Source organism: Salvia hispanica, chromosome 3 (assembly GCF_023119035.1).
Source record: "Salvia hispanica cultivar TCC Black 2014 chromosome 3, UniMelb_Shisp_WGS_1.0, whole genome shotgun sequence".
Lineage (NCBI taxonomy): Eukaryota > Viridiplantae > Streptophyta > Magnoliopsida > Lamiales > Lamiaceae > Salvia > Salvia hispanica.
Genome location: NC_062967.1, coordinates 22,563,555 through 22,588,056, shown reverse-complemented (window position 1 = coordinate 22,588,056; position 24,502 = coordinate 22,563,555). Strand labels below are relative to the sequence as shown.

Sequence of the window (24,502 nt, the reverse complement as noted above, 5' to 3'; positions counted from 1 at the left end):
CATGTTATTATGTCATTAACATCAATTAGTTATCCGTAAGTTATGAGTATACATAAGGTGTATAACTATTAACTAGCACCAAAAACAGAGGCCCAGATCTAAATCAGTTATATTATCATTACATGTTTTTTGTCAACCACCTCATTCGCTAAGGTTGCCAATAAAAAATTATTCTAAACATTGCTCAATTGATCAAGGGGCCTACAAATATCACAAGTAGAATACCACAATATCTTCAATTAATCATTTTCTCTTTTCTCTATATGGAACATCAAAGTCGTCAGACCCTTTATCCTAATGTATCATGAGCAAGGGTACTTACTGCCATGGATTCTTCTTTCTTGCTCCACTTCTTTTCGAGCTAGTCGGAGTGCCAGATTTCTTCGAATGATGGTACATGTCAGTCACTGATGGTGAAGTTTTGATATTGCATTCACTTTTAATTTAATTCAGGTAGTATGTATTGTATAGCATACCGATTTGGATTTCTTGGTTTTCCCATGGGGGACTTCAATTTGTATATCCGGACCATCCAGTGATGAGTGGTGTAGACCTACATACTAGACATAAAAAAACAGAAAAAATAAGAAAAGAGCGAGCTCCACTGATGACACCAACAAGATAGTGTTGCATAGCTCGTGCGAATGTATTCTCATTAGAGCTATCTCCATGTGAAAGAATAGCATCTCAGTAGGAAATTATGTGGGGTCGGAACTTACCTCTTCAAATTGAGTGAGTTTGAAATGCTTTTACCCAATTTCAGTGTTCCTAACCCTGTCTCCCTTCTGTCTCTACAAACCTACAAGACAAACAAAGTCATATAGCCAATTTTTATGTGGTAAGAGGGCACTATCTATACATAAAATCAACAATGAATTCACACCTAAAATATGAAAGTTTTTACATGAGGCAGTTGAGCATGGTTGGAGTAGCTTGAGAATCAATCAGGTACTGACCATTTCTCTGTTCAATGCAAGAATATAATTAGTGAAACAAGCATAGCAGGAAACACAAAAGTTTGATAAAAACACAGGCCATTGATAGCATGGTGATCCACATAACAATGAAAATGTATAATACCCCTTACTCCCTGGAAGGAGCTTCTGTACTGATAACAATAAATGCCAAAACTACCCTTTGAGAACCAGGAACAAGACGTCATTTGAATAACAACAAAGCACATATCATTGATCAATCAAGCATGTAATATCCTAGAGTTAGAAATCACATTCAACTTGCCACGGCATGCCGAATGATAAAAATTGTGCACATAAAGATAAAACTATCACATATAGTGTTTTCTTGATTGTATGGTCCATTATTACAGATTTAGTTTTTTTTTTTCCCGCTCATTACTCACTTAGGCTGAGAGATGCTGCAAAATACATAATCACGTTGCCACATTACAAATGTAAGTATATGATTATAAAAACAAAGTTAGATTAAAAAGTTGGGATATCCCAAAAACCATAAACTTTGGCGCCAAATTCTAGTATTTCTCATGAACTTTAAAATTGGTCTAAAATATCATAAACTTTATATTACGTTTGTTATTTTCCACGACGGGTCAATCACCATATTCGAGTAACGTACATGGATATTTTATCCTACTCGGCAAAACTAAATTAACATGGATATCTTCTACGTGGCTTTTTATCCTACTTGTCACAAACATAAAATGTGGTCGAAAATATTATAAACGTTTCATGGTTGCCCATGTAGAATAAGTTTTTGCCGAAAATATCTTATTTGGGTTGGTTTGGAAAATAGCAAACAGAATGTAAAGTTTGTGATATTTTAGACCAATTTTAAAGTAAGTGGAAAATACCAAAATTTGACCAAAGTTTATAATTTTAGAGACCAATATCTCTAAAAAGTTCGAACGAGTATATATACATACTAAACTCTCTTAGAACATACTGCTTGAAAGCATATACAATTTCATAAAAACAAGGAATTGTGAAAAATAAAAGGAGTAGGTATCTAATAAAGTATATAGTATAATAAACGCTATTAATTAGAAACAATGACTATCCATGCTATCAAGGTTACATGAACTCTATGTTCTTAGATTGGTTACATGAAGAAGAAGAAGTAATTGATTGTTAGGATTTAGATCTGCAAGTTGCTTTTGTTTCTTTTTGCTTTTCATAGCTTTCCTGCCAGGCTGGTTAGTTTAGGAAATGTGTCCCCATTTTACTTTTTCATATTGTCGGCCTATTTTAGGAAACTTTCCAGCATTGTCGGTGCTCCTAGTGGGTTAAGGTTTTGAACGCAGTCTCCGATAGCGCGTCCAGCGACACGCAGATAGGTCTAGGCTTTGCTTGACAAGTATGGTTCGGTGATTCCGCTTGACCTATTAGTGATTCTACTTGTTTAATTGCAAAGAATGCACACTGTGAGAATCCTGCGCTTTCATTACACAACTATTTTTCAAATACGAAACACTGAAATCGGAGTTTGTTTGTGAAAAAAAATCTTCAGACCCCACCCCAGAAAACGGATAAGAAATCACAAATCCCCACACCAGAAATATACATAAATAAACCACAAACTTACCATTTGCAGACGTTTCAACGCCGTCAGTCGTCGGAGGTTTCAAAATGTTGAGTCTTTTAGCCACTTCAAAACAAACTGAAATTGAAATTTAGATTAAAAACAACGCCGGAACTTCTGGGTAGAGATGGAACTTCGGTTCTGAATTTCATGATTAGTTTTTGACTCGGTGATGGAAAAAAAATGAAGATTTGCAACTACAGTTTGTCAAATTTGGTAGGAGTTGAGATATGTGAGCGATTTTGCAAGGAGTGGAAAGATTCAGAGAGAGAGTTGAGAGGTTCAATTGAATGTGAATTGACTGGGACGTGCATTGAATGACCCCTAAAATTCCACACCTTCAACTTAGAAGAAATCATTTTCATCCATGAACTGACAAATTTACTCATCCGATGCCACGAAATGAATAAGCGATGCAAGCCAGATTTATGGAATCTACTCCTCACATCTGGAAATCAAAAGGCTCAAATTGGATGGATGTTATATCTCTATAGGAGCATAAGGACTGTAATGCTCCCGAGAAGAGTATATTCATTTGTATTCATTGATAAACCCATCATTTAATATAAAATCATCACTTTGTTGCAATCAAAATTTCTTAATCAACGCAAAGATGAAAAATAAATAACATCTTAAATCAATAAAATTCCAACACAACCAAATAAATATTGTTCATTTGTATTATAGAACTCCGATACAATAACAATATAAAAATAATATAATCATATCCCAACAAACTCCATCAAACAAATATAAAAAGTTTGCATCATCTTGATTCTTAAACACAATGTCCTCCATCCAACCGAAACCATCTTGAACAATAACTTTCACCAAGAAATTAGAATTAAAAAATGTAAAATAATAAAGCCAAACAAATAGATTAAAAAGAAATTAGAATTAAAAAATGTAAAGTAATAAAGCCAAACAAATAGATTAAAAGGAAATTGGAATTAAAAAATATGAAGTAATAAAGCCAAACAAATAGATAAAAGTCCAAGTAAATGCAATGCAACGCGTACGAGCATTCACAATGGTTGGCCGATGGAGAGGCCTTTCCGATCGGCCAACCATTACACGGAAAGGGTCGATCAACCGCCCCCTCCCAAAGGCCGATATATTAGCCCAAGCCGATGGAATATGGTCGATGATAGGCCATCCATTGCGGGGGGATGGGCCGATCATCGGCCCATTCTTTTTTCTTTTTTCTTTTTTTGATTTTTTTATTCTATTTTATCTACTATAAATACCACATCTCATTCTTTACATTTCCCACACCAACATCTTATATTATCTCATTTTATACAATACTCTTTCACACTCTAGTAGAATATTAATGTCTTTCGGGGTAGTGATTCCGACGACGAAGTAATAAACCGAATGGTACAACGCGTGCTTGTGAGGGCGGAGCGACGTCGTGAAGAAGCGAACCAGGAGGCGGTTCCAAGCCAATCTGCCACCGTCAATCGATCGTCGTGACCACACTGAGGCTTACGACCGGCTGTATGCGGATTACTTTGCCGAGGACCCACGGTAGGGCCCGACGGTTTTCCGTCGGCATTTCAGAATGCGACGAGAGCTATTCTTGCGTTACCAGGACTTCCAGCAGCTTTGGGATGCCGCCGGCAAGCCTGGACTGTCACCACTACAGAAGTGCACAACTGCAATTAGGTAGTTGGCATACGGAGGATCGGCCGACATGTTCGACAAATATTTTCACGTCGCCGACACGACTGGTCCCGATTGGATTGTCTGAAGAAGTTTTGTAAAGGCGTGATCCAGACTTTCGGGCTCACCTATTGTAACACCCGCAAATTTTTGAGTAGTAAAATTTTTTATATTGAATGCGATATGTTGATTAAAAATGAAATTTTGAGAAAAATTAATATTTAATTTCTCGCGAATGGGGTCCAATGTTTATATTACAAAAGAGGCTTTGGGCCTATGAACTAAATAAAATTTACAAGTGGGGATCTCAACTAAACGAGTCCAATTAAATTAAAATAAGTGGGACATCTTAGAGCCCGTTATTTTTCCTCTTCACGGTAGATTCACCAATCTGCTCTCCAAGTGTAACTCCTCTTAGCAAAAATACATCAGATTTGTTCAGCTTCCATTCCCACGCTTGAGCCGTTACCTGCGGGATTAATTCATCCAATTAATCTCATTCATGGTGATTAATTACAAAATAAATCCACATCAATAGCCATTAAACCAAATTAATCACAATTAAGGTGATTAATCGCTAATCATTGCAGCCACCAATTACCCATTAAATCACCCAATTAAGTAGGAGTTAATCCTAATCAACTTCAGGTTGTTTCTCTTTTAAATTCACGGTTACTTCACCATCATTCTCACTTTCACAATATGTAAAGCAGTAGCAAGAAAAAGAGAGTGAGACAGAACCGATGGAGAAGGAGGAGTATTTTGGGCCTTTTTCTTTTGATAGAGGAGAAATAAGGATGAGAGTATAGTTGGGCTACTCTTTTGGGCCTCACTATTTTTTTGAATGGAGAAATAAGGGGGGCTAAGTAAAATGATATGTGTTGGGCCACTAATTAATATAAATTGTTGGGACGATAAATAAATTAACCGTGGAGGAAATACAAAGAGCCAAGGGAGGAATTTTAAGCGTGAGCGGCCTACCGGCGTCGCACGCGACACCTTGGGCGACTGCCGAATAATCGAAAATATGCGAAAGATGATAAGAGAGATAAAAGACTTTAATTAGGGTACATGCATTCTAACCAGTAGTTTTCTCGCGCTGATTGTTGTGTTATTACTTTGTGATCTAAAGAGAGTTGTTCCGTGAGACTCTAAGTTCGGAAAGAGGAAATACGCAAGTGTGAGATCTTTTAAGTGAACGAGGTGGGCTTTCGAACTAAAGTTTTACTGTGGGCTTTCGGTTTAAATACGAATTATGTGCCAAGTCTATCTTATATAGAAATTGGTGCTATGTGTGGGCTTTCTATTTAAGAGATGTCCTTTTAAGTACGATCGAAATTATTATTATTAACCCATACGATGCGATATATGTGCTTAAAGTGGAAGTGATTGTCATGTGTTGCTATGTATAGCTTCTCCAGTGGATTGTGAATCGCTTGGCCTTGCCGATATAATGTTATACGATGTTCGACTTGGTTAATATGATGTTATTCGATGCTCGGTGCCGACCGATAAACATGCGTTATGTTTCAAACTGGTTTTGAAAGGAAATGAGGATACAAATATTTTGTCATGCCATATTTTATTTTGAGAAATGTCTATCTGTTTGTCTAGTAAGGGGAGCGTAGCGTCCCTACAAGACCACTTATTTTATAATCGAATTTGGGGGTGTGGAGAGTGTGTCCACCCAGGCTAGTGTACACAACATGTGGATCGGGAGCCATTCTTCGAGTTGGTTGGTCTAGTGGACTCGGAATGTGGCCACATTCTCAGTTCATGTATAGTTTTGATGTGGTCTATAGGACCTATCTGAAGTGGTTGTTGCCACGTATAGTTAATCGAATTCGGGTCTTAGTGTGGGTAGCGTCCCTACTTTGACTAGTGTACACCTGGGACCGTGAGTCATCTAGCGGGTTGGCCGGTTATTGTGACCGTGGGAGGTTGCCACTTTCACGGCACCAGAAATAACAGATATGACAATTTTTTTCAAAGAACTCAAGGAGAAATGGTTGTGTTTTGAAATAATGTTGAGAAGGACTTGGAGATGAGTCGAAAGTTTGTGCTTGAAATGATTTTAGTGCTTTCTCGATAGTTTAAAGTAAAGACCGAGATTCACTCAATGGTGGCATGACATAAGTGTTTTTATAAAATCGTTTTGGCTTGTGTTCACTAAGTACATCAAGTACTCAGTCCTACATATGTTTCCCTATGTGCAGGTTGAGCAGTGATGACGATGGGCGGTCTTGAGCAGAAACGGCGTATGTTCTTTGATAGAATGGTGATTGGATGTATCGTGTCTCCATACATGATGTCATTCGCTCTTGAACGCTTCCGCTAAAACAATATTTCTTTTGAGTTTATGTAATTGATGAGACGATACTCTGATTTTATTCAAGTCATTTCTATGATTTCGAGCCAAGTCCAATTATCCCTTTGTTATTCACCCTTCTTCCCCGCTTCTTATATCCCACCCCAGTCGCGATAACCCTAGCTTTCTATCCTTAGAAAGGCGGGGCGTGACACCTATCTGCGAAAGCCGCCACACAAGATTGTCAGTTCCTGCTCGATTTGCACGGGAGGGTGCACGGCTTTCCGGGTATGCTAGGAAGCATAGATTGTATGCATTGGCAGTGGAAGACTATCCAACCGCTTGGAGAGGCTAATTTACAACCGGGTTCAAGGGCACGCGCCCAACCATCATTCTGGAAGCCGTTGCCGACTAACGGCTATGAATTTGGCATGCGTACTTCGATGTGGCCGGATCGAAGAACGACCTCATTGTCCTGCAGTCCTCGCTTTTGTTCAACGACCAATGCCAGGGAATAGGCCCCTTGGTTGACTTCACCGCCAACGGTAACCAGTATCATATGGGGTATTACTTGGCGGACGACATATACCTAACTTGGCCCGTTTTCATGAAGATGACCAGTTTTCCAACTGAGCTGAAAAGGACTTATTTTTCCCTACGGCAAGAGGCGGCGCGAAAGGATGTGGAACAGGCTTTCAGTGTGCTCCAATCATGTTGGGCATTGGTCAAAGGTCCGACGCAGTTCTTCTACGAAGGTGATATCACTGATATCATCTATGTCGCTATCGTATTGCATAACATGATAATGGATGATGAAGGTGAAGAAGTCGACAACGTCCCCGTTGAACACATTGCAGGACCAAGCTACGGTGTCGCTGATGCACTATTTATTTAGCACTAAAAATACCTGCAAGTATACAGGGTAGATCTAGTATAGCTAAAGGTCAGTACCGGGTTGTCGAACACGGGGAATATAATTGCAACTGACTATTATGTACTAAGCATCAAATACTATCTAGAGAAACAAGAGAATTTGGATGTTTGAAAATAAAAACAATTAAAAGCAAACAATCGACTAAATGCAATTATATCACAAAGATAAAATATGAGAGATAAGAGATAAGAGAATTCTAGGGATGTGCGTTCACAATTATGGTTATACAAATTCCAACTACAATACCCTAGCACAGTTTATTCTTCGATAAAACGAATCACACAAGTTATGCCCTTGCGATACACGCGTAGATTACTAACACTAGGGTTGTCAATCCTAGATTCGTAACTCAAAGCTCCTAAGACCCTTGAAAAGTCCTCACTCTCAATTAACAGTGTCGTTTTAAGGGAAGCTAATTGTAGTGTCTATTAAGTGGATCTAACTCGCCAACCTCCTCTCACGATTATGTAGCAAGTTATATTAAATCAGCATCGAATGTGTCACTCAAACATGCAGTATTACCGAACAACTTAAGGAAGAAATGAAGTATAAACAAAACGGATATTAAATAGAAAACAGAATTGTATAAACCAAATAAAAGTTACTAACACATCCCTAAAATCCTATGAATTTAGTTACACATGAAAGAATAAGATAAAAACATAGATTATAGGGAAGTCAATAAGAAAATAAGAAAATAAGAATGATAAGGCTAATTTCATGCATCGGCTATATGGTGAAAAGCACTATATTTTGCTGGGTCTAACACAGTTTTTAAGCCAGGTGTGTGACAAAATCGCTAGATCTAGGAGATGCTGGAGGAAACGGACTAGCGAAGGAATGAAGGAGAAGTGAACAGAATTTAAGGAAAAGAAGGCTAGAAGAAGGGAGTCAATAGCCGAGGGCAACAAAGTCTATCTATACCTCGCTGGGCCCCACTTCAACGCCTATAAATAGAGGAGCATGCAACACACAACATATACAACTTTTCGCTCTTAGCTCACACACAACACACACACACTTGGGGAAATGGGAGTTCTGGGGTAGTTTAGGTTTTAAGGGGTCCAATCTTCAGAGGAAGTCCGTCGTAACACCGTCCGCGTGAGGGAGAAGATACAATCTATTTACTTTCGGTTCTTTTGCACTCTATTTCGTTCGAACTTCACTTTTGGAAGTCGATTTGGTTGTTGATGTTACTGATTATCTATGCATTTCTTAGTTTTTTGTTATATTGTGTTATCTTGTGTTGATCTATGTTGATCCTGTTGTTAAAAGCTTTTATTTCGGCAAGTTACATGTTGATCTCTGTTTTTGTCACTTTGGTGCTTGATCTGGGGAATTTGGCTGTAGATCTGCGGTGTTGTTGTTGACCGGAGGTTGTTTGTTGAATCTAAAGTTATGGAATGTTTTTTTAGGCTGGAGTTTGTGTCGGATGCTTGGATCCGGAGTGGATTTAGCATCCGAGGTTGGATTTGAACAGGGGAAGTCGAGTTGTGCATGGATTTTGAGTTTTCTGTTTACTTTCTGTTTTGCTTCGTCTAGCAGCCATAGATCTGTTTAGTTCTTAATTGTTCTTCATTAAATCGTTAAAATCCAGTCTGCTCTGTTTTCCGATTACGTTTCATACCAGTTTCTTCTGTTTTGTGAAATTTGATTTGAAGAAGATGATGCGCTGTTAGTTAGTACTTTAGTTAGTTGTTTTCTCAGCTTTTCGTCCGTACTTGCTTTTTCAGTCATGGTCCCCACCGTCAGTTTATTTCCCAAATCTAGATAATTTAGAATAGTTTCTTAGATCTAGCGATTGTCTCTGTTCCAGTTTGCGTGCATGTTTCTGTTTTGTCTAGATCTAGCCGTTAGCTTAGCAGATTTCAATACCAGGTGTATTTTAATTTCCTCAACCCAAAAATGCGTGGCAGCAGCCAACCCAAAAATCATTTCCAAATCCTTGAGCATGTTCATTACGCATCCATCTCTGTGGGATCGATCTCTACTTTCCTGTGCTAAGTTTTAGTATAAGTGGTTGAGGGTTTTGAAGAAGTGATCTGTGTGTCCGACGACCGAGATTTTCCAACGACCAGTGAGTTCCTAGTCCTTGTGATCTAGTGGATTTGCTGGACCTAGGAAACTTGTTATTCTTTTCTGTGCACACTAGCAAACACTCGTGTCTTCAAAGAACTAAAGCAAATAAAACCCAAAGGTTGAATCCTTGTAGCCTTGATCTTCTCTTGATTCCTTCTTCAACCCCTTGCACAATGAAGAACTCTCAAATTTATGCTATGGAATTCATCGGCAAAAAGATGAAGGGTGAAAGATTAGGGTTGGAGGAGGAACTATGAAAGCTCCCCTTTTTAGGGCTATGGAATGGTTGAATTCTATGAATGAGGTTATGGGGTATATATAGGCTTTGGAGGAGGAGCTATGAAAGCTCTCCTTTTTAGGGCTATGGAATGGTTGAATTCTATGAATGAGGTTATGGGGTATATATAGGCTTGAGAAGGATTTAAATTTGGTAATAAATTTCCTCCAAGTATTAGGAAAGATGTAATTTTCATTCCCCATAGTAGAAGGAAAAGATTTGGCTTCATAAGGTAATATCTACTTTTCTTCTTTAAATTTTCGCCTAGACTGCAGCTGACAGCTTTGTGCGATTTTGGTAGAACGGCCATAACTCTCTCCACAGAACTCCGATTTACATGATTCTTGTACCATCTTGAAGCTCTTTTCAAGACAAAGAGAATGGTGTGTAGAACACTCTGATAAGACTTCAGGATCGCCAGAAAATTGAGTTTGAAGACAGTTGTCGCGCACTGCATTTTCCTAGCGGTCGCTGGCAAGGGCCCAGCGACCGCTGGAGAGAGTCAGAGTCTTCTGGACTCTTTGCAGCGACCGCTGCACATGTTGCAGCGGCCCGCTAGGCGTCCTTCAGCTCCTGCTTCCGGAAATTCACCTTTTTATGCCCTTTTTCTGCTCTATATTGCACATATCTCACAAAACACGTCAAAATACCAAAATGGATAAAATATGCGAATAATGACATGTAATGAAACTTTGACACTCAAAACGGACCAAATAATGGCCTTAAAATTGTGCAAAATCCGACGTATCAGTCGCCAGGAAGTCCCACCGTCAAGGTGTCCCTCATGGATACGCCGAGCGTCTTCGAGCATTTGTTGACATGCGCCTAAAACAAGCCCACAATCGTCTACAACACAATAAGATTGAAGAAATTTGGGCACAGAGGCATATGCACTGGTGCTTTATTTTGGTTTTATTTAAATTTGCATCTCGTCGTATTCTTTTTTCTAATATTGTAATACAACGAAGATTTGTGTATTAATATTTTTGCATTAAAATTTATTTAATTTGATAACATATTAAATATAGAAGTAAAAAAAATTAAAACAAAATAGTGATAATGTGAAAATGAAATGGAAAGGGATAGACTCTTAGGGAGGATCCTTCCATTGCAGGGAGATAAGCCCTTTAGGTAAAATGCTAATGTGGAATGGAAGGGGCCTTCCATTGTGAATGCTCAGTTTGTATAAACAAAATTATTTTTTTATTTCAATCTTTATTACTCATCTTTTTACGTTTGTCAAGGACCCTTTTCATTGTGCATGTTCAGTTTGAATAATTTGATCAAATCTAGTCCAGCTAGATTATTTTCATAAACAAAATTATTTTTTTATTTCAATCTTTATTACTCATATTTCTTACGTCTTCCCAACAAAGTCTGACTATATTCAAACGTTATCCACCCTACAAAATCCCTTGAATACTTATTTGAGAATTTTTATATATTTTAATTTTACTCACACATCTATGAATAAACCAAAGTCTTTTCTTGTGCTATGTGTATATATTGGACATGGGTTCAATAAAAAAGCTTATCTCTGACATACGTAGTACTCCTAATAGATAAGCTCATAAGCCACACAAATCTAAATACATTTTCTTATTAAAAAGAGAATTTATAATTTGGAATCTTCACTAAAAGAGAAAATAAACGGAATGACAGAAATGATGAAAGAAAAGAAAACACAGATTCCAGAATTTTCGAATGTATCAATACTGAATTGCATTGATCTCTCCAGTCCTGATGTTCAATCAACTGTCTCCCTCCTTAGACAGGTAGCTCCCTCTCTACCCTCTCTTGCACTCCACTTCTGCTTTTTTAAGCATCTTATTATTCATATATCTATTCTTTCAACATTAATTGATAACTGATTTTTCAAATATTAATTTTAAATTATGGTGCAGATTTATGTTTGTGATTACACAAGATTAGATATACACATATTTGTGGTTATTTGGATAAGTTATAGAAAAAAAAAAACCATAGTTAGGGAGATATATTGAAAATAACAAACCGTAGTAGAGTTATTTGTGTGAAAAAATTGTTGCTTATAAGATTATGAAAAATTATGTCGTGGTTGAATAATTTATTTCTTAGAGATCTTATTTTTTATGGTTTGTAAAATATGTAGGAGTTTATTTTGCTAAAAACTTTTTAAGACTTATAAGTGATTTTAAAGACAAAGAGGATAAATGCTTAAACCTTGTGACAATTGACAAATCCTCTATGTTTTTTGTAAGTTGTTTGTTTTTCTAATATTTTTTCGTAGGTCGTAACACAACTAAAGCCTTTGTTCATGTTAGAGGACATTTAGTATTTGTTTGATTTTTTTGGGTTTCATTTAGTAGTTTTATGTTAAATTGATGGTTCTGATTTCTGAATTACTTATCTTCTGAACCATAGGTATGCTTAGATTCTGGGTTCTTTTATGTGATCAATCATGGAATTGACAAGGAATTCATGGATGAGGTCTTCTCTCAAAGCAAAAGATTTTTCAATTTGCCCAATGAGGACAAAATGAAGCTTCTAAGGAACAAGAAAAATCGTGGCTATGCTCCATTGTTTGATCAATCTTTGGACCCCGCCAATCAAATGCATGGTTTGGTATCTCTAACCACCACACATGATATAGCTTAAACAGTTTCGGTTTTCCGGCTGAGTTAAAAAAAATATACGTTTAAACATTTCAGGGGACTATAAGGAAGGATATTACATAGGTGTTGAAGTATCCGAAGATCATTCTGATGCACAGAAACCATTTTACGGGCCAAACAGGTGGCCATCTGAGGGTAACTTTCTAGAAGATTTGATTTCATGAAGACTGAGTAACTGGTTTGAACTGCAGTTTGTGCATGCCAAATGCCTGTTGTGCTTGTGTTAAATATTATGAATATCGATATGTAAACCATTTGACTGTTGACAGATATGCTGCCCAAATGGAGGGAAACTATGGAGAAATATTTTCAAGGGGCATTGTAAGTTTCATCTTGTCATTTGTGTATAACCATCATTCTAGACACATATATATCCATGAAAGTCAGTCGTGTGCATCTTTTCCCTTACCCAAAACATATATGTCCTATTTATCTTAGGATAATCAGTGTTCTTAGTATTTCTTCATTAAATAATTTTGTGGTTGTCCATATATATGTAGTGCTAAAATGAGAAACATTAGAAAAATATTGGCTAGATTATCAAAAGACCCTACTTTGGATAGATATACAGGTGCAAAGATATATTTTTCCATGACATTCTATATTTTCGTTGAAGAAGGATTTAGTGATGTATATGAGATAGTTCCTGAATAATAGTTGTACCACTAACTATATGCTATCCATGTCCCACTTTAATGTTCACTTGGAGTTTTTATTCCAAAATTTCTTATGCTTTTAGGCCAGCAGATTATGCACCCTCTTATTTTAGGTGCATTTTTCTAGTTTTAGGAACAAATTACTTCACTTAACAGGAATGAGAAAAACAGATCCTGTTACAATGCCTTTTAGCAAGTAATAAGTTTACAAAATAGTGGCGGATTCAATTTCGAACTGAGATTATTTTTTTTTCATCTTTCCCTTACCCATCTCTATTGACTCTCCTCGCCTTAAATCTTTGTTGTGAATAAAATCTATAAATTACTTCAGTCAAAAAGCAAAGGTTCAGAGGATGAGAGGTTCATCTGATGGTTAGTCTGATCATAGTCATATTTTAGTTAGAGAATTCTGTTGCAGGGAAGACTGCTACAAAATTTTCTCTCATTTGAACTTTTTAGCTTAGGGTAATGGTGGATCTCAGGTAATATGTCTCATGATTTCAACTTTGGATATTAATAGAGATGTAGCAAAATCCATTTCACGGCTGTTAGCCCTTGCGTTAGGGCTAAATGTCGACTTTTTCTGTCAACCTGGAATTCTTGGAAAATCTATTGCAACTCTGAAGCTGCTGCATTATGAAGGTAAGGATTATTTTGATTCAATCAGTGCAAGTAACATGTCATAGCAGATGTTAATAGAGTATAACAGTGCTTCATTATTATAACTTAGATCAAATTTCTGAACCCGCCAATGGAATATTTGGAGCTGGTGCGCATTCTGATTTTGGTTTGATTACCCTTTTGGCTACTGACGATAACTATGGTCTTCAGGTATGTGCAAAGAAAAATATTACTGTCTTTTTCATTCACCATTTTCTCAATTTATATCTATAACTTAGAAATATCTACAGATATGTAAAGACAAAGATGCTAAGCCTCAGATCTGGGAGTATGTACCACCATTAAAAGGGTGAGGCTATATATACTGTTTTTAGTCTTTTTTCATAGCAAAACTTTATGCTGCTCATCAAAAACAGTTTTCATGTGTAACGATTAGTGCATAATTTTGACTATATGGTTAAGAACATTTAGTTTTATATTTTATGAAAGTTAATACATGTGGGTGCCAAGTTATTACTGTAAATATGCTGTCTCATATCATCTTTATTATCGAAAACATAGATAATTTACCGGAGTAGTCTACACTGATAGTAAATTGCTATGATTTTTAAGTCAGTTATAGTTTGGTTTTGACTTATGATTATTAAGTACATCTATATATATATCTAAGTATTTGAAATCACATGTAAAACATCGAGGACTGAATTTTATATGTGTCTTCTTTCTCTTAATTCAAACATTATAACTTTGTCATTTTATGTGATGTAGGGCATTTATAGTCAATATAGGTGATATGTTGGAGCGCTGGAGCAACTGCTTTTTCAGGTAGTTATACAATCACATACAAGTATGATCGTCGGTCTATTTAAATACCTTGAAAGATTGTGATGTGCTATGATCCTATTACATAATGTTGTACCCCTGCACCTGTTTGTGTCCATCAATGGGAGCTTTATATTGAGATCTTTTCTGTGACTCCCTGTCAGATAGTGTTCATATATACATAGACAACCTTATTTGACTCAATAAAGATCCACACTGATAATGTTTTGATCTGTATGTTTTGATCTTAATACAGATCCACACTGCATCGGGTATTAGGAAATGGCCAAGAAAGATATTCTGTAAGACTTTTTAAATCTTACGATGTCCTTCGAGGGATTTCCTTCTTGTCCTGCCCTATACCTTTGTTTAATCTACTTTTAGTTTTCATTTCCTTCATTGAGTGATCAACCATTTGTGTTAGAAAGGGGAAGAAACTAAGCATGGCCTTAATTAAAAGGGGAAAGAGAAGCTTTGTTAACTTGAGTTACAGTTAGTGTTAATGGTCAGAGTTAGAGGTCGGAGGGGTTAATTTTCGAAGTACAGAGTCAGCACAAGCTAAAATACCATTTATTTGCATCATAGTTGCTAGAGGAATGAGACAACAAAAGAATCCGCTAGTGACTGAAATCGTGACCAAATGGTTCATCTCAGTCAGTGTGAGATTGACGAAAGAAAAACATAGGCACAGCTTTGTCTTGTCATCTCTCTGGTAAAAGTAATATAGGAATTGGACCACATAAGTTTCTTTTTAATGAATGGTGGAAATCTATGGAGCCAAGGTTTTTTGTTGGACAAAAAGGGCTATTCTTGAAATCTTGTGATGGTGATATAACATGTGCCTTTTAACTATAGGCTTTGTATCAACACATCTGAACATGGAAATCTGACTCTTGTTTTTCCATTGGCAGATAGCATTTTTTGTTGAGCTTAACCATGACTGCGTTGTCGAATGCCTGCCAACATGTCAATCCGAGAAGAATCCTCCAAAGTGAGTCCATTGATTATCGCTTGCTCTTAGTACTTCAGATTTTCCCAGTGATTTGTTTCTCACAGATGATTTTGGATTTAAGCTGAAGTCTTACCGCAATAGAAATTTTACTTCTTCGTATACTAATTTCTCTTGTAGGTTCACTCCAATCAAATATGAAGATTACCTTCTGCAGAGATATAAAGATACTCATGTTGACCTCAATACCTACAAATGAAATGATCTAATAGTGTATGCCTACAAAACTAATGTTTTGAAAAAGGTACTGATGTTGAAGACCAAATGTTTTACTTTTAAATTTTCAATTATTTGATGTTTCGATTACTTCATAAAGTATGGGCGAGTGTTATTCTACTTGAGTTCTAATACTAAATGAAACACTTAAATACTCCATTCGTCCCACTTTAGGAGTCTCGGTTGGAGTATGTCACAAATACAGTATGTACCAAAATCTAATAACCCATCAACCAAACATGATAGGATGAAAGTACAACCATCTTTTCGTATTAAGTGTTAGAAGAGTTTTAGAGGTTACATCATTAACTAAATTATACTCTCTCCGTCCACGAAAAATATATCATTTTGTAAATGACACGGGTTTTAATGTAGAATTGGTAAAATAAGAGAGAAAGGAAAAAAATAGAGAAGGGGAAAAAATAAGAGAGAATTAGTGTTAGGGGAATGTGGGGTCCATACTATTAGTAAGAGAGAAGGGAAAAAAATAAAAGAGAAGTTGTTGAAAACTTTCCTTTTTTGGAATGTGCCCTATTTTTTATGGACAACCAAAAATGACAATGTGTCATATTTTTCGTGGACGGAGGGAGTAATAGTAAGTGAGAATTTTATAATTTAACATTAAAAAAGTCTTAATACAATATCTAGATTAATTAAGTTCTAATTGGATGTTACAAAATCCCAATTAGAATCGTAATCAATCGTAATTCGTTGTAAATTAATCTAGAATGAGTAATTACTACTACTTCCGTCCCTAAAAGTTTGTCACATTTTTCCATTTTCGTCTATCCCCCGAAGTTTGTCCCATTTCATTTTTTACCTTTTTTGGTAGTGGACCTCATATTCCACTAACTTATTCATACTCACATTTTATTATAAAACTAATATATAAAAGTAGGACTCACAATCTAATAACTTTTTCAACTCACTTTCTATTACATTTCTTAAAATCCGCGTCGGATCAAAGTGGGACAATATTTGGGGACGAATGTAGTAACTAATTAGTTAATCTACAATTAATTAGTAATTGTGGTTGTGTACATTGGCCACTGGCATGTGAGGAACACTTAAGTAGTCAAGTGTATTGGATGCAAATAAAGTTTCGGTATTATTTATGTTGAAGATCATCCGCTTGTACGTTAGATGCCTCTCTAAGCGAAAGTGGAATAAACATGGGAAAATGCAAGAATATGACTTTTTATACGACACGAAAGCACAATGCGCACCCTTACGAAATTAATAGGTTAATGTCAAGTCTTATTATGTTCGTATTTTTATCGGGTCGATCCATTAAGGGTAAGATACTTTCGGGTTGGGTTCAAGGTAACATATTAGCTATATCAACGACAATTTCATATTGGCCAAGCATAAGTCAACTTATGGATTTGTTATTCCACTATTACATGGTGAGAAGATGTGGCGAACCCTAGATGTATTGCGACAAATCATCCCTAAATCAATGCTCCGTAGTTGATGTATTGCGAAAATTCTTCTATCTTACTAGACAAACCCTAGATATAGGGATGATTCATACATGATTTATGGTATTTCACTCGACGAACACTAGAAAAGGGGGAGATCTGTGCGTGATTTATGCTTAATATTCTTCACCCTAAACTCGACGAATGTTCTTCCATCCCACTCAACTAGTTTTACAATCTTTGATTCAACATATGATTTATGCGTTTTCACCAACTAAACATCGTTGTATTCATGTTTTAAAACGGCTTTGTTTTCTTTATTTCCCCATACATCCACATAATAAACTTCATGATTTTGCCGATTATTATCCCTAATTTTGAAATAATGTGATGTGCCGTTTTCTATAAATTGATGATATGAAGTAAATCTAAGAGCATCTGCATCACTGCTCAATGCGGAAGACGGCGTCCGTGCCGCTAGCGCGGCATTGTGCTGTCCGTCGTTGTGCTCAGCGCTGCTTGATGCATCGAGCACGTCTGTGCCGCTGAGCAGGGCGACGTGGCGCGACGGGATTGGCCAACGGCATAGCCGTTGGCATTTTAATTTTTTTTAAAAAATTCAAATTTAATTAAAAAATCTTTTTAAAATTAAAAAATATATATATTTTCCCACTTCCCAATAAATTATATCTGTTTTCTCACCACTTTTAATTTATTTTTCAAATTTTTTCCAAAAATTCACATTTTCATCTATAAATACCCTCGTTTCCACACAAAAAATTTCCTACCACACTACACAATTCTCATCTAAATTCTCTCATCAATTCTCAATCTTTCACTCTTACAAAAAAAATATCCGGCTCCGGCGATCACCCTTCCGACTCCCACAGTGGGAACCACGAATGGTTCGGCTCAACACCATTCCCTAGTCTGGAAACGCAATTCTCGGCCCCTCCTCAAACCCAAGGTTCTCAAATTCCGGGTGGCTACCGGCCTTACCCGGTGGACGACCAAGATGCCCCCGAAGGGCGATATGGGTGGGCGCCCGAACAAGGATCGGGAGGGAGCGGCGGCACTCAAACTCCTCCTACTCCCACTCCTACTTCTCGTAGTGTTCGTGTTCAGGGGCGTGCCAGTGACACTCACGTCCGGGCCCCGTACACTCCGGAGGAGATGATCAGTTATTCAAAGCCTATATGGCAATATCCGAAGATCTGGAGGTTGACACGAACCAAAACGGGGATAGGTTTTGGCTCCGAGTCTCTCGCTGGTACAATGAAAACCTACTGGATGGAACAATCGAGCGCAATGAGAGTATGGTGCGCAATGCTATCTTCAGAGCCAACGAAGAAATCCAAAAGTTCCAGGGTATTACTTCCAGGAAGAGCGGTCGACGAGGAGCGGCAGGAGTGAGCTTGACATCATCAGTGCCACCATGGTGACCTACCAATCCCAACATTACAAACCATTCAAGTACCTCAACGCTTGGCAGGAGGTGAGTATGCATCCGAAGTATAAGGGAGGCGTATCATCCTCCTCTAGCTCCTCCAGCAAACGGTCGAGGTCGATATCCCTATCCGACGCCGGCGAGGATGAGGTGGTTAGCCAGCTTGCCGGAGCTAACTTGGGTAGCCCCGACGCCAGCCTGAGCAGTTCCCAACGCTGGCCGCAAGGAAGGAAACATGCGACGGCCAACCGCCGTCGTGCCTGCTCCTGCTCCTGCTCCCTTTGTGCCACCTCAAACCCCCCACCAACTCGTTGTGGACCCTTTTGACTCAACTCAATATGGCCGAGACGTTGTACATGTCTCCAGATTAACTTGAAGCACATTGGGCAATGATACGAGGTCTCCGACAAACATTGGGGATAGGCCAGAGAACTAGTCTTCTACGGAGGTATTTTTTAGTATTTAATTATGTAAATTTTAATTTGTAGGATTTTAATTATGTAATTTTTATTTTTTAGGATTTTATGTTTGTAATTTTTATTTTTTAGGATTTAATTTTTACTTTTATATTTTTTTAATTTGTAATAGTAGTTTGAGTATTTTTAATGTATTTTTATAAGGTAGAAATATTTTTAGTAAAGTGAAGAATTTAAATTAAATAATGGAATGATAGAACCTTGAGCATGAGCATGAATGTAGATATTGTGTTTTTGAAGAATAACAGAGAGTCAAAAGTTAATAAAAGTAAGTTTGGGCCCACATCCATGCTCTTGTGGAAGAGTATAGACGGGGATGCTCTAATGAATACTTGTACCTAAATGTCCATCGCTATTCTCTCAACAGAAGAGAGGGGACCTTCCTTTTCTGCATTTGTCTGTATTACCTATTGGCATCTAGCTATGGAGGTGGCACCCCACCACCCTCCCTCTCCCTCTATATAAATGTTTGACGGTTGAATGATTCATCAAGTGGAAGATCTTTCATGTAACCTTCTTGTGTTGATTAAAATATTAGGCTGGCAGACTTTGGTAGCCCACAAAGGCCAGCAATGCTCTGCTGCCTTTCCTCATCATCCATTTCTTTCTTCTCTCTCAACAACTTCAAATCTCGCATTTCCTCTCTCGTCAAATATTGAAATAATCTGCATCCCGAAATCCTCCACAACTCCATCTTCTTCTTCTTCTCTGCATTGTTCATCTTGATCTGCTCTTCGAAAGGATATGACTTGAGCTCACATTTCTAAAAATTAGGGGAATCGTCGGTATGGATTTATAATTCTTCATAATATTGTTGTAGGGACTATTTTTTGGTTTTTTTCCTCCAATAGTTGAAAGTGTTGAAGTTCTGTTTCTTCTTAGGTTTTCTGGTCAACAGAGAATTGAATTTGAGCGGACTTTGGAGGAAATGCTATTTTTTCTAGAAAATGTTATGCAGTAGTCCTTTACCACTTGCTTTTGCTTCTAAAATGCGATTCAACGGCGATGAATTTATTCTTCGACGAGCGTTCTTATTGTAAGAATGTGATGCTAGATTTTTAGTTTGAGATCGAATTGATTGAATGATCATTCAAATTTTAGTGAATTGATTGATATCTCAGATCTATCTTCACATTCCTACTTGTTTTATTAAAGACATTGCAACTCAAATAGTATTATGTTAAAAATCATGGAGGGTATTAGAAGATGCAACAAGCTGTAAAACTTGAGTGTTTTATTCTTGGAGATGAATAGTTTTGTGAATAATGTGTTGACTGTTATAGCTAATTTGTATAATGCCACTGTTCTAGACCCTTTACAGAACCAATTCCTTGCCCGGATTGAGTTCAATTGTGCAGTATGAGTTTACTTGGTGGACCGTAGGTCATTTGATATAGTTGCGCTTTGAGATATTTTGTGTTAGATTGATCTGATGACTTCTCGCCATTCTTCTATACCGTTGTAGAACTAGTTTGCCGATTTCTTTTACTCGGAATTTAGAGCAATGCTATTTAAGTACAGGAAAGCTTCACTGTGTATTTATATCATGCTTGTACTTATCGCTTGAACTTATTAGCTTTGACTTGTGGACTCATTTGTCTAAGTAGTGTGGTACACAAAATTATAGCATAATGTTCTATGCTCAGATTCGTTGCCCAGCTATCCCCATCCCTATCTCGAGTTCTCAACTTCTATATTTTTGTACACAATATAAATATTTCCTGTTATGATGCTCCTTTTCATATATCACACATTATAGGTTGGCAAACTTTCACCACTTCCCCCTTTTCAAATTCCCAATGCTCCCTTGTTTCAATGGATAGTTAGCAAGGACATGATAATGAGTTCACTCTTGATGCATCGATACTAATGTTACTTTTTCATCAGGTGTTTGTGTTAAAATGAAGAGGATGGATGCAGAAGCCTGACATAGGGAAGTGCTTTAGTATGAAGGCAGACTTGGGAATATCTATTTGAGAGGTATTGCAGTTCTTTATTCTTTTGGTATGCTCAAATTTCATCTTTTTCCAATATTATACATCTAAAGGAGGAAGTGTTCAATAAAGACTGTTGGGGTTTTGCATTTCTTATGCTAAATTGATGGTTCTGGTTCCTCCAGCTTTCAACTTTGCTTGTCGGCCAGACTGGAATCTCTAAAGGGACAAGTTTACCTGCTAACAATACAGAAGGTGCTTATACAAGAAAGAGTAGTGACAGATCTACTTCTCTCCATCTTTTATATGCCAACAACCTCATCAAAGATTCCTTCCTTCATTTCTATTCTTTATATCTATATACCTTACCTACCAAACAAAGCTTCCTCCGAGTGTCTTTATCCTCCTCCCTCTAGTTTAAAGTGTCTTTTCGAAGTGTGAACATCATATTACTTGGCATTTGGCATCCAAAACAGTCCCTATATTCTTTCAGTATATATACATTACAAACTATGGTTTTGTGCTCGGGACAGTGAAAGGGGGTGGTTGAACATGGCCTACATGGAGGATGAACAAAATGAGGATTATCTTTTTAAGATTGTCTTGATTGGTGATTCAGCTGTTGGTAAATCGAACTTGCTTGCTAGATTTGCAAGAGACGAGTTTTACCCTAATTCAAAATCTACTATCGGAGTAGAGTTCCAGACGCAAAAGATGAACATCAGTGGTAAGGAAGTTAAGGCTCAGATCTGGGACACAGCTGGGCAGGAGCGGTTTCGGGCTGTAACATCTGCATATTATAGAGGTGCAGTCGGAGCCCTCGTGGTGTACGACATCAGCAGACGCCAGACTTTTGAAAGTGTCACCAGATGGCTTAACGAACTCCACAGTAAGCAATGCGACACTTAAATGAACTATATTCGTTTCTATTATTGCTCATTTGCTTTGTTAGTTCGTAATAAAAAATTATTCTCTCATTGTTTTTGTTCTTTTTTGATTGATTTCTAATTGCATGAGAGTTGAAAATTGCTGATAGAGTGTTGATAAAGAAATTAACTTGATGAGAATGGTTGAAACTTCAACAGCTCACTCGGACATGGATGTGGTGACGATACTAGTGGGAAATAAGTCGGATATTAAAGATGCACGAGAGGTGACAACTGGCGAAGGCAAGGCCTTGGCGGAGGCACATGGTCTGTTCTTCATAGAAACATCAGCGCTAGCTTCGTCGAATGTGGCTGCTGCGTTCGAGACGGTTGTGAGAGAGATATTTAGCATTTTAAGTAGGAAAGTGATGCAATCTCAGGACCTGAAGCTTAAAGGCAGCGGCTGGTTGGCAAATGGGAAAACTGTAGTTTTACAGAGTGATGAAAAGCAGGAAGCGGGAACTAAAACAGGTTGGTGTTGTTCACAATGATTTTCATATTGCATTTAAATTTCCAGAATCGAATTCTGATAATTTTACTCCAACTCAAAAGCATAGGCCTCTTCTTTATAGTAATTGTGTAAATGAATTGGATGGCTTAAGATTCTTCATTTTTTGGGTTGACTGTCACAAAGCCCCTTCTCTAATTGTACTATTGATATTGTGAAAACCTTGTTTATTTTGAAAGTGATATATTCCCATCCTACTTGTTGATGGGCGTGGGTATAAATCGGTGCTCTTTTCCTTGTGATTTGTACATTACTTTTATCTCTAAGGCTTATGTGGTCCTATCTAATCCAAGGCATGCATTTGCCTTGCATTCATGGGACCCCATATTTTGATCTTACATTTAGTTTCCATTGATATCATGATGTGACTGGAAAAAAGACCCTATATTTTTACACTCCTTCCGTCACCGAGCGAAGATTGACTTCTTTGTGTGGCATGATATTTTATAAATTACTACCGCCGTCTCACGATAGGAGTCACACTTGGTGTGGGCACGGATTTTAAGAAGTGTAATGAAAAGTGGGTTGAATAAGTTAGTGGAATATGAGTCACATTTATATATATTAGTTTTATAATAAAATGTGATTGAATAAATTAGTGGAACGTGAGCTCTACTTACCATTTATGGTAAAAGTGAGATGTGACTCTTAATCTCTTATTGTGGGACGGACTAAAATGGCAAAATGTGACTCTTATTGTAGGACGAAGGTAGTATTATGGTATGCACTGTTATTTTGTATGATATGCGAAAAGAGAATAAAATAGGAGAAAATAAAGTAGATATAGGCGATTCTATTAGTTATGGATCATCTTGGAAATAAAAAAGGAAACTGGCAAGTGCATGTTGCAACGGAGAAAGTAGTATTTTAGAGGATTTATACCTCGTTTTTTTAATGTATCATCCTTCTCCTCATTCTGAGTAGGGGTGGGTCGATACGATATATCATATCGAAAACGTTGTATCGTGTATCGTATCGAAAATATCGATATGAAAGAATTTCATATCGTTATCGTATCGAAAGTTTTGATATATTGAACTTTCGATATAAAAAAATTTCATATCGTTATCGTATCGATATTTCGATATATTGTATCGAAATTTGATATATCGTTAAATATCGATATATATCGAAAATTTCGATATATATCGATATATATCAAAAATAAAATATCGATATATATCGAAAATATCGATATATCGAAAATTTTCGATATATATCGTATTTTCGATATAAAACAATATATCGCGATATAAAGAAATTCATATCGTTATCGTATCGAAAACTTACGATACGATATCGTATCGTATCGAAAATTACGATATATCGAAAATTCGATAATTTTTCGATATTTTTCAATACGATACGAGCGATATATCATTTTTTTGATATTTTTCCCCGGCCCTAATTCTGAGTAAGACCACAACTTGTAACTCATATATCTAATCCAACAATTTTAATTTTAATTTTAATTTTAATTTTTCATTTAATCATTATCAAATTTTAAATTAAATAATACTAGTATTATAAATAATAAAATCATTCTATTAAAAATTGTTATACAATTATAAAAGGGAAATGTATTTGTTTTAATAGATGTCTCAAATTTCTATTTTAGGATGTTTAAAATTAAATATTTCATTTCTATTTACTATTGCTATTTTTGATAAATTAACCACACATTTAATTATAAAACTTATATTTAAAAGTTGAATCAATATATTTTTTTCGTTTACTTTTCTTCTTTTTGATTGAACTAACTCTTTGGATTGAACTAACTCAAAATGGACTAAGCATCTTTATAAGGAAAAAGTTTTCTAGGCCCACCAAAGCCATGGATGAAATCTCTGTACGTCCAAAAAAGCAAATTATGTATACTATAATTGTTACACAATATACAAAAAAATTGGGGAAAACTAGTCTAGTAAAGATCTGAATGTTTTTTAAATGATCACGACTTCACGCTCCTCTTTGCTTTATTTTGACTCATAAT

At 36.7% G+C, this 24,502-nt stretch overlaps 3 protein-coding genes and 1 long non-coding RNA gene across 7 annotated transcripts; 3 read left to right on the top strand and 1 right to left on the bottom strand.

Annotated features, from left to right (window-relative positions):
- Positions 1–73: 73 nt before the first annotated feature.
- LOC125209078 lies at positions 74–2,954 on the bottom strand. The gene is made up of 5 exons (XR_007174298.1): positions 2,560–2,954; positions 884–963; positions 720–799; positions 477–560; positions 74–381 (listed from the first exon to the last, which is right to left on the bottom strand). It is a non-coding gene; the product is annotated as an uncharacterized LOC125209078 (long non-coding RNA).
- Positions 2,955–6,448: 3,494 nt separating this feature from the next.
- Positions 6,449–7,424, top strand: LOC125209609. The gene is made up of 2 exons (XM_048109200.1): positions 6,449–6,499; positions 7,041–7,424. The coding sequence occupies exons 1-2, from the start codon at positions 6,449–6,451 to the stop codon at positions 7,422–7,424; spliced, it is 435 nt and encodes a 144-aa protein (XP_047965157.1).
- A 3,967-nt stretch (positions 7,425–11,391) lies between these two features.
- LOC125210893 (2-oxoglutarate-Fe(II) type oxidoreductase hxnY-like) lies at positions 11,392–15,896 on the top strand. Of its 4 annotated transcripts, none has more exons than XM_048110519.1 (11): positions 11,397–11,594; positions 12,289–12,418; positions 12,510–12,608; positions 12,743–12,794; positions 13,650–13,771; positions 13,860–13,960; positions 14,041–14,099; positions 14,519–14,575; positions 14,829–14,874; positions 15,484–15,563; positions 15,702–15,896. In XM_048110519.1, exons 1-11 carry the CDS (start codon positions 11,475–11,477, stop codon positions 15,778–15,780), a joined length of 945 nt encoding a protein of 314 aa, XP_047966476.1. In that variant the 5' UTR covers positions 11,397–11,474; the 3' UTR covers positions 15,781–15,896. The 4 variants fall into 4 exon arrangements, 3 of the variants coding, with proteins under 3 accessions (XP_047966476.1, XP_047966475.1, XP_047966478.1); XM_048110518.1 differs by having other exon boundaries at positions 11,398–11,594; positions 12,223–12,418; XR_007174422.1 differs by lacking the exon at positions 14,829–14,874 and having other exon boundaries at positions 11,392–11,594; positions 12,223–12,418; positions 15,702–15,729.
- A 3,697-nt stretch (positions 15,897–19,593) lies between these two features.
- LOC125216856 (ras-related protein RABA5a-like) lies at positions 19,594–22,847 on the top strand. Its single transcript, XM_048118628.1, has 4 exons — positions 19,594–19,926; positions 21,029–21,121; positions 21,261–21,964; positions 22,161–22,847. The coding sequence occupies exons 3-4, from the start codon at positions 21,628–21,630 to the stop codon at positions 22,490–22,492; spliced, it is 669 nt and encodes a 222-aa protein (XP_047974585.1). The 5' UTR covers positions 19,594–19,926; positions 21,029–21,121; positions 21,261–21,627; the 3' UTR covers positions 22,493–22,847.
- The last annotated feature ends 1,655 nt before the right edge of the window (positions 22,848–24,502 follow it).

Bases quoted from the DNA above. Each gene is read 5' to 3' on its own strand.
- LOC125209609 (XM_048109200.1), top strand. From the start codon at position 6,449: ATGACGATGGGCGGTCTTGAGCAGAAACGGCGTATGTTCTTTGATAGA. The intron at 6,500-7,040 runs GTGATTGGATGT...GACCAATGCCAG, and splicing joins GTATGTTCTTTGATAGAATG to GGAATAGGCCCCTTGGTTGA.
- LOC125210893 (XM_048110518.1), top strand. From the start codon at position 11,475: ATGACAGAAATGATGAAAGAAAAGAAAACACAGATTCCAGAATTTTCG. The intron at 13,961-14,040 runs GTATGTGCAAAG...AAATATCTACAG, and splicing joins ACGATAACTATGGTCTTCAG to ATATGTAAAGACAAAGATGC. The intron at 14,875-15,483 runs GTAAGACTTTTT...TTCCATTGGCAG, and splicing joins ATGGCCAAGAAAGATATTCT to ATAGCATTTTTTGTTGAGCT.
- LOC125216856 (XM_048118628.1), top strand. From the start codon at position 21,628: ATGGCCTACATGGAGGATGAACAAAATGAGGATTATCTTTTTAAGATT. The intron at 21,965-22,160 runs GTAAGCAATGCG...AAACTTCAACAG, and splicing joins ATGGCTTAACGAACTCCACA to CTCACTCGGACATGGATGTG.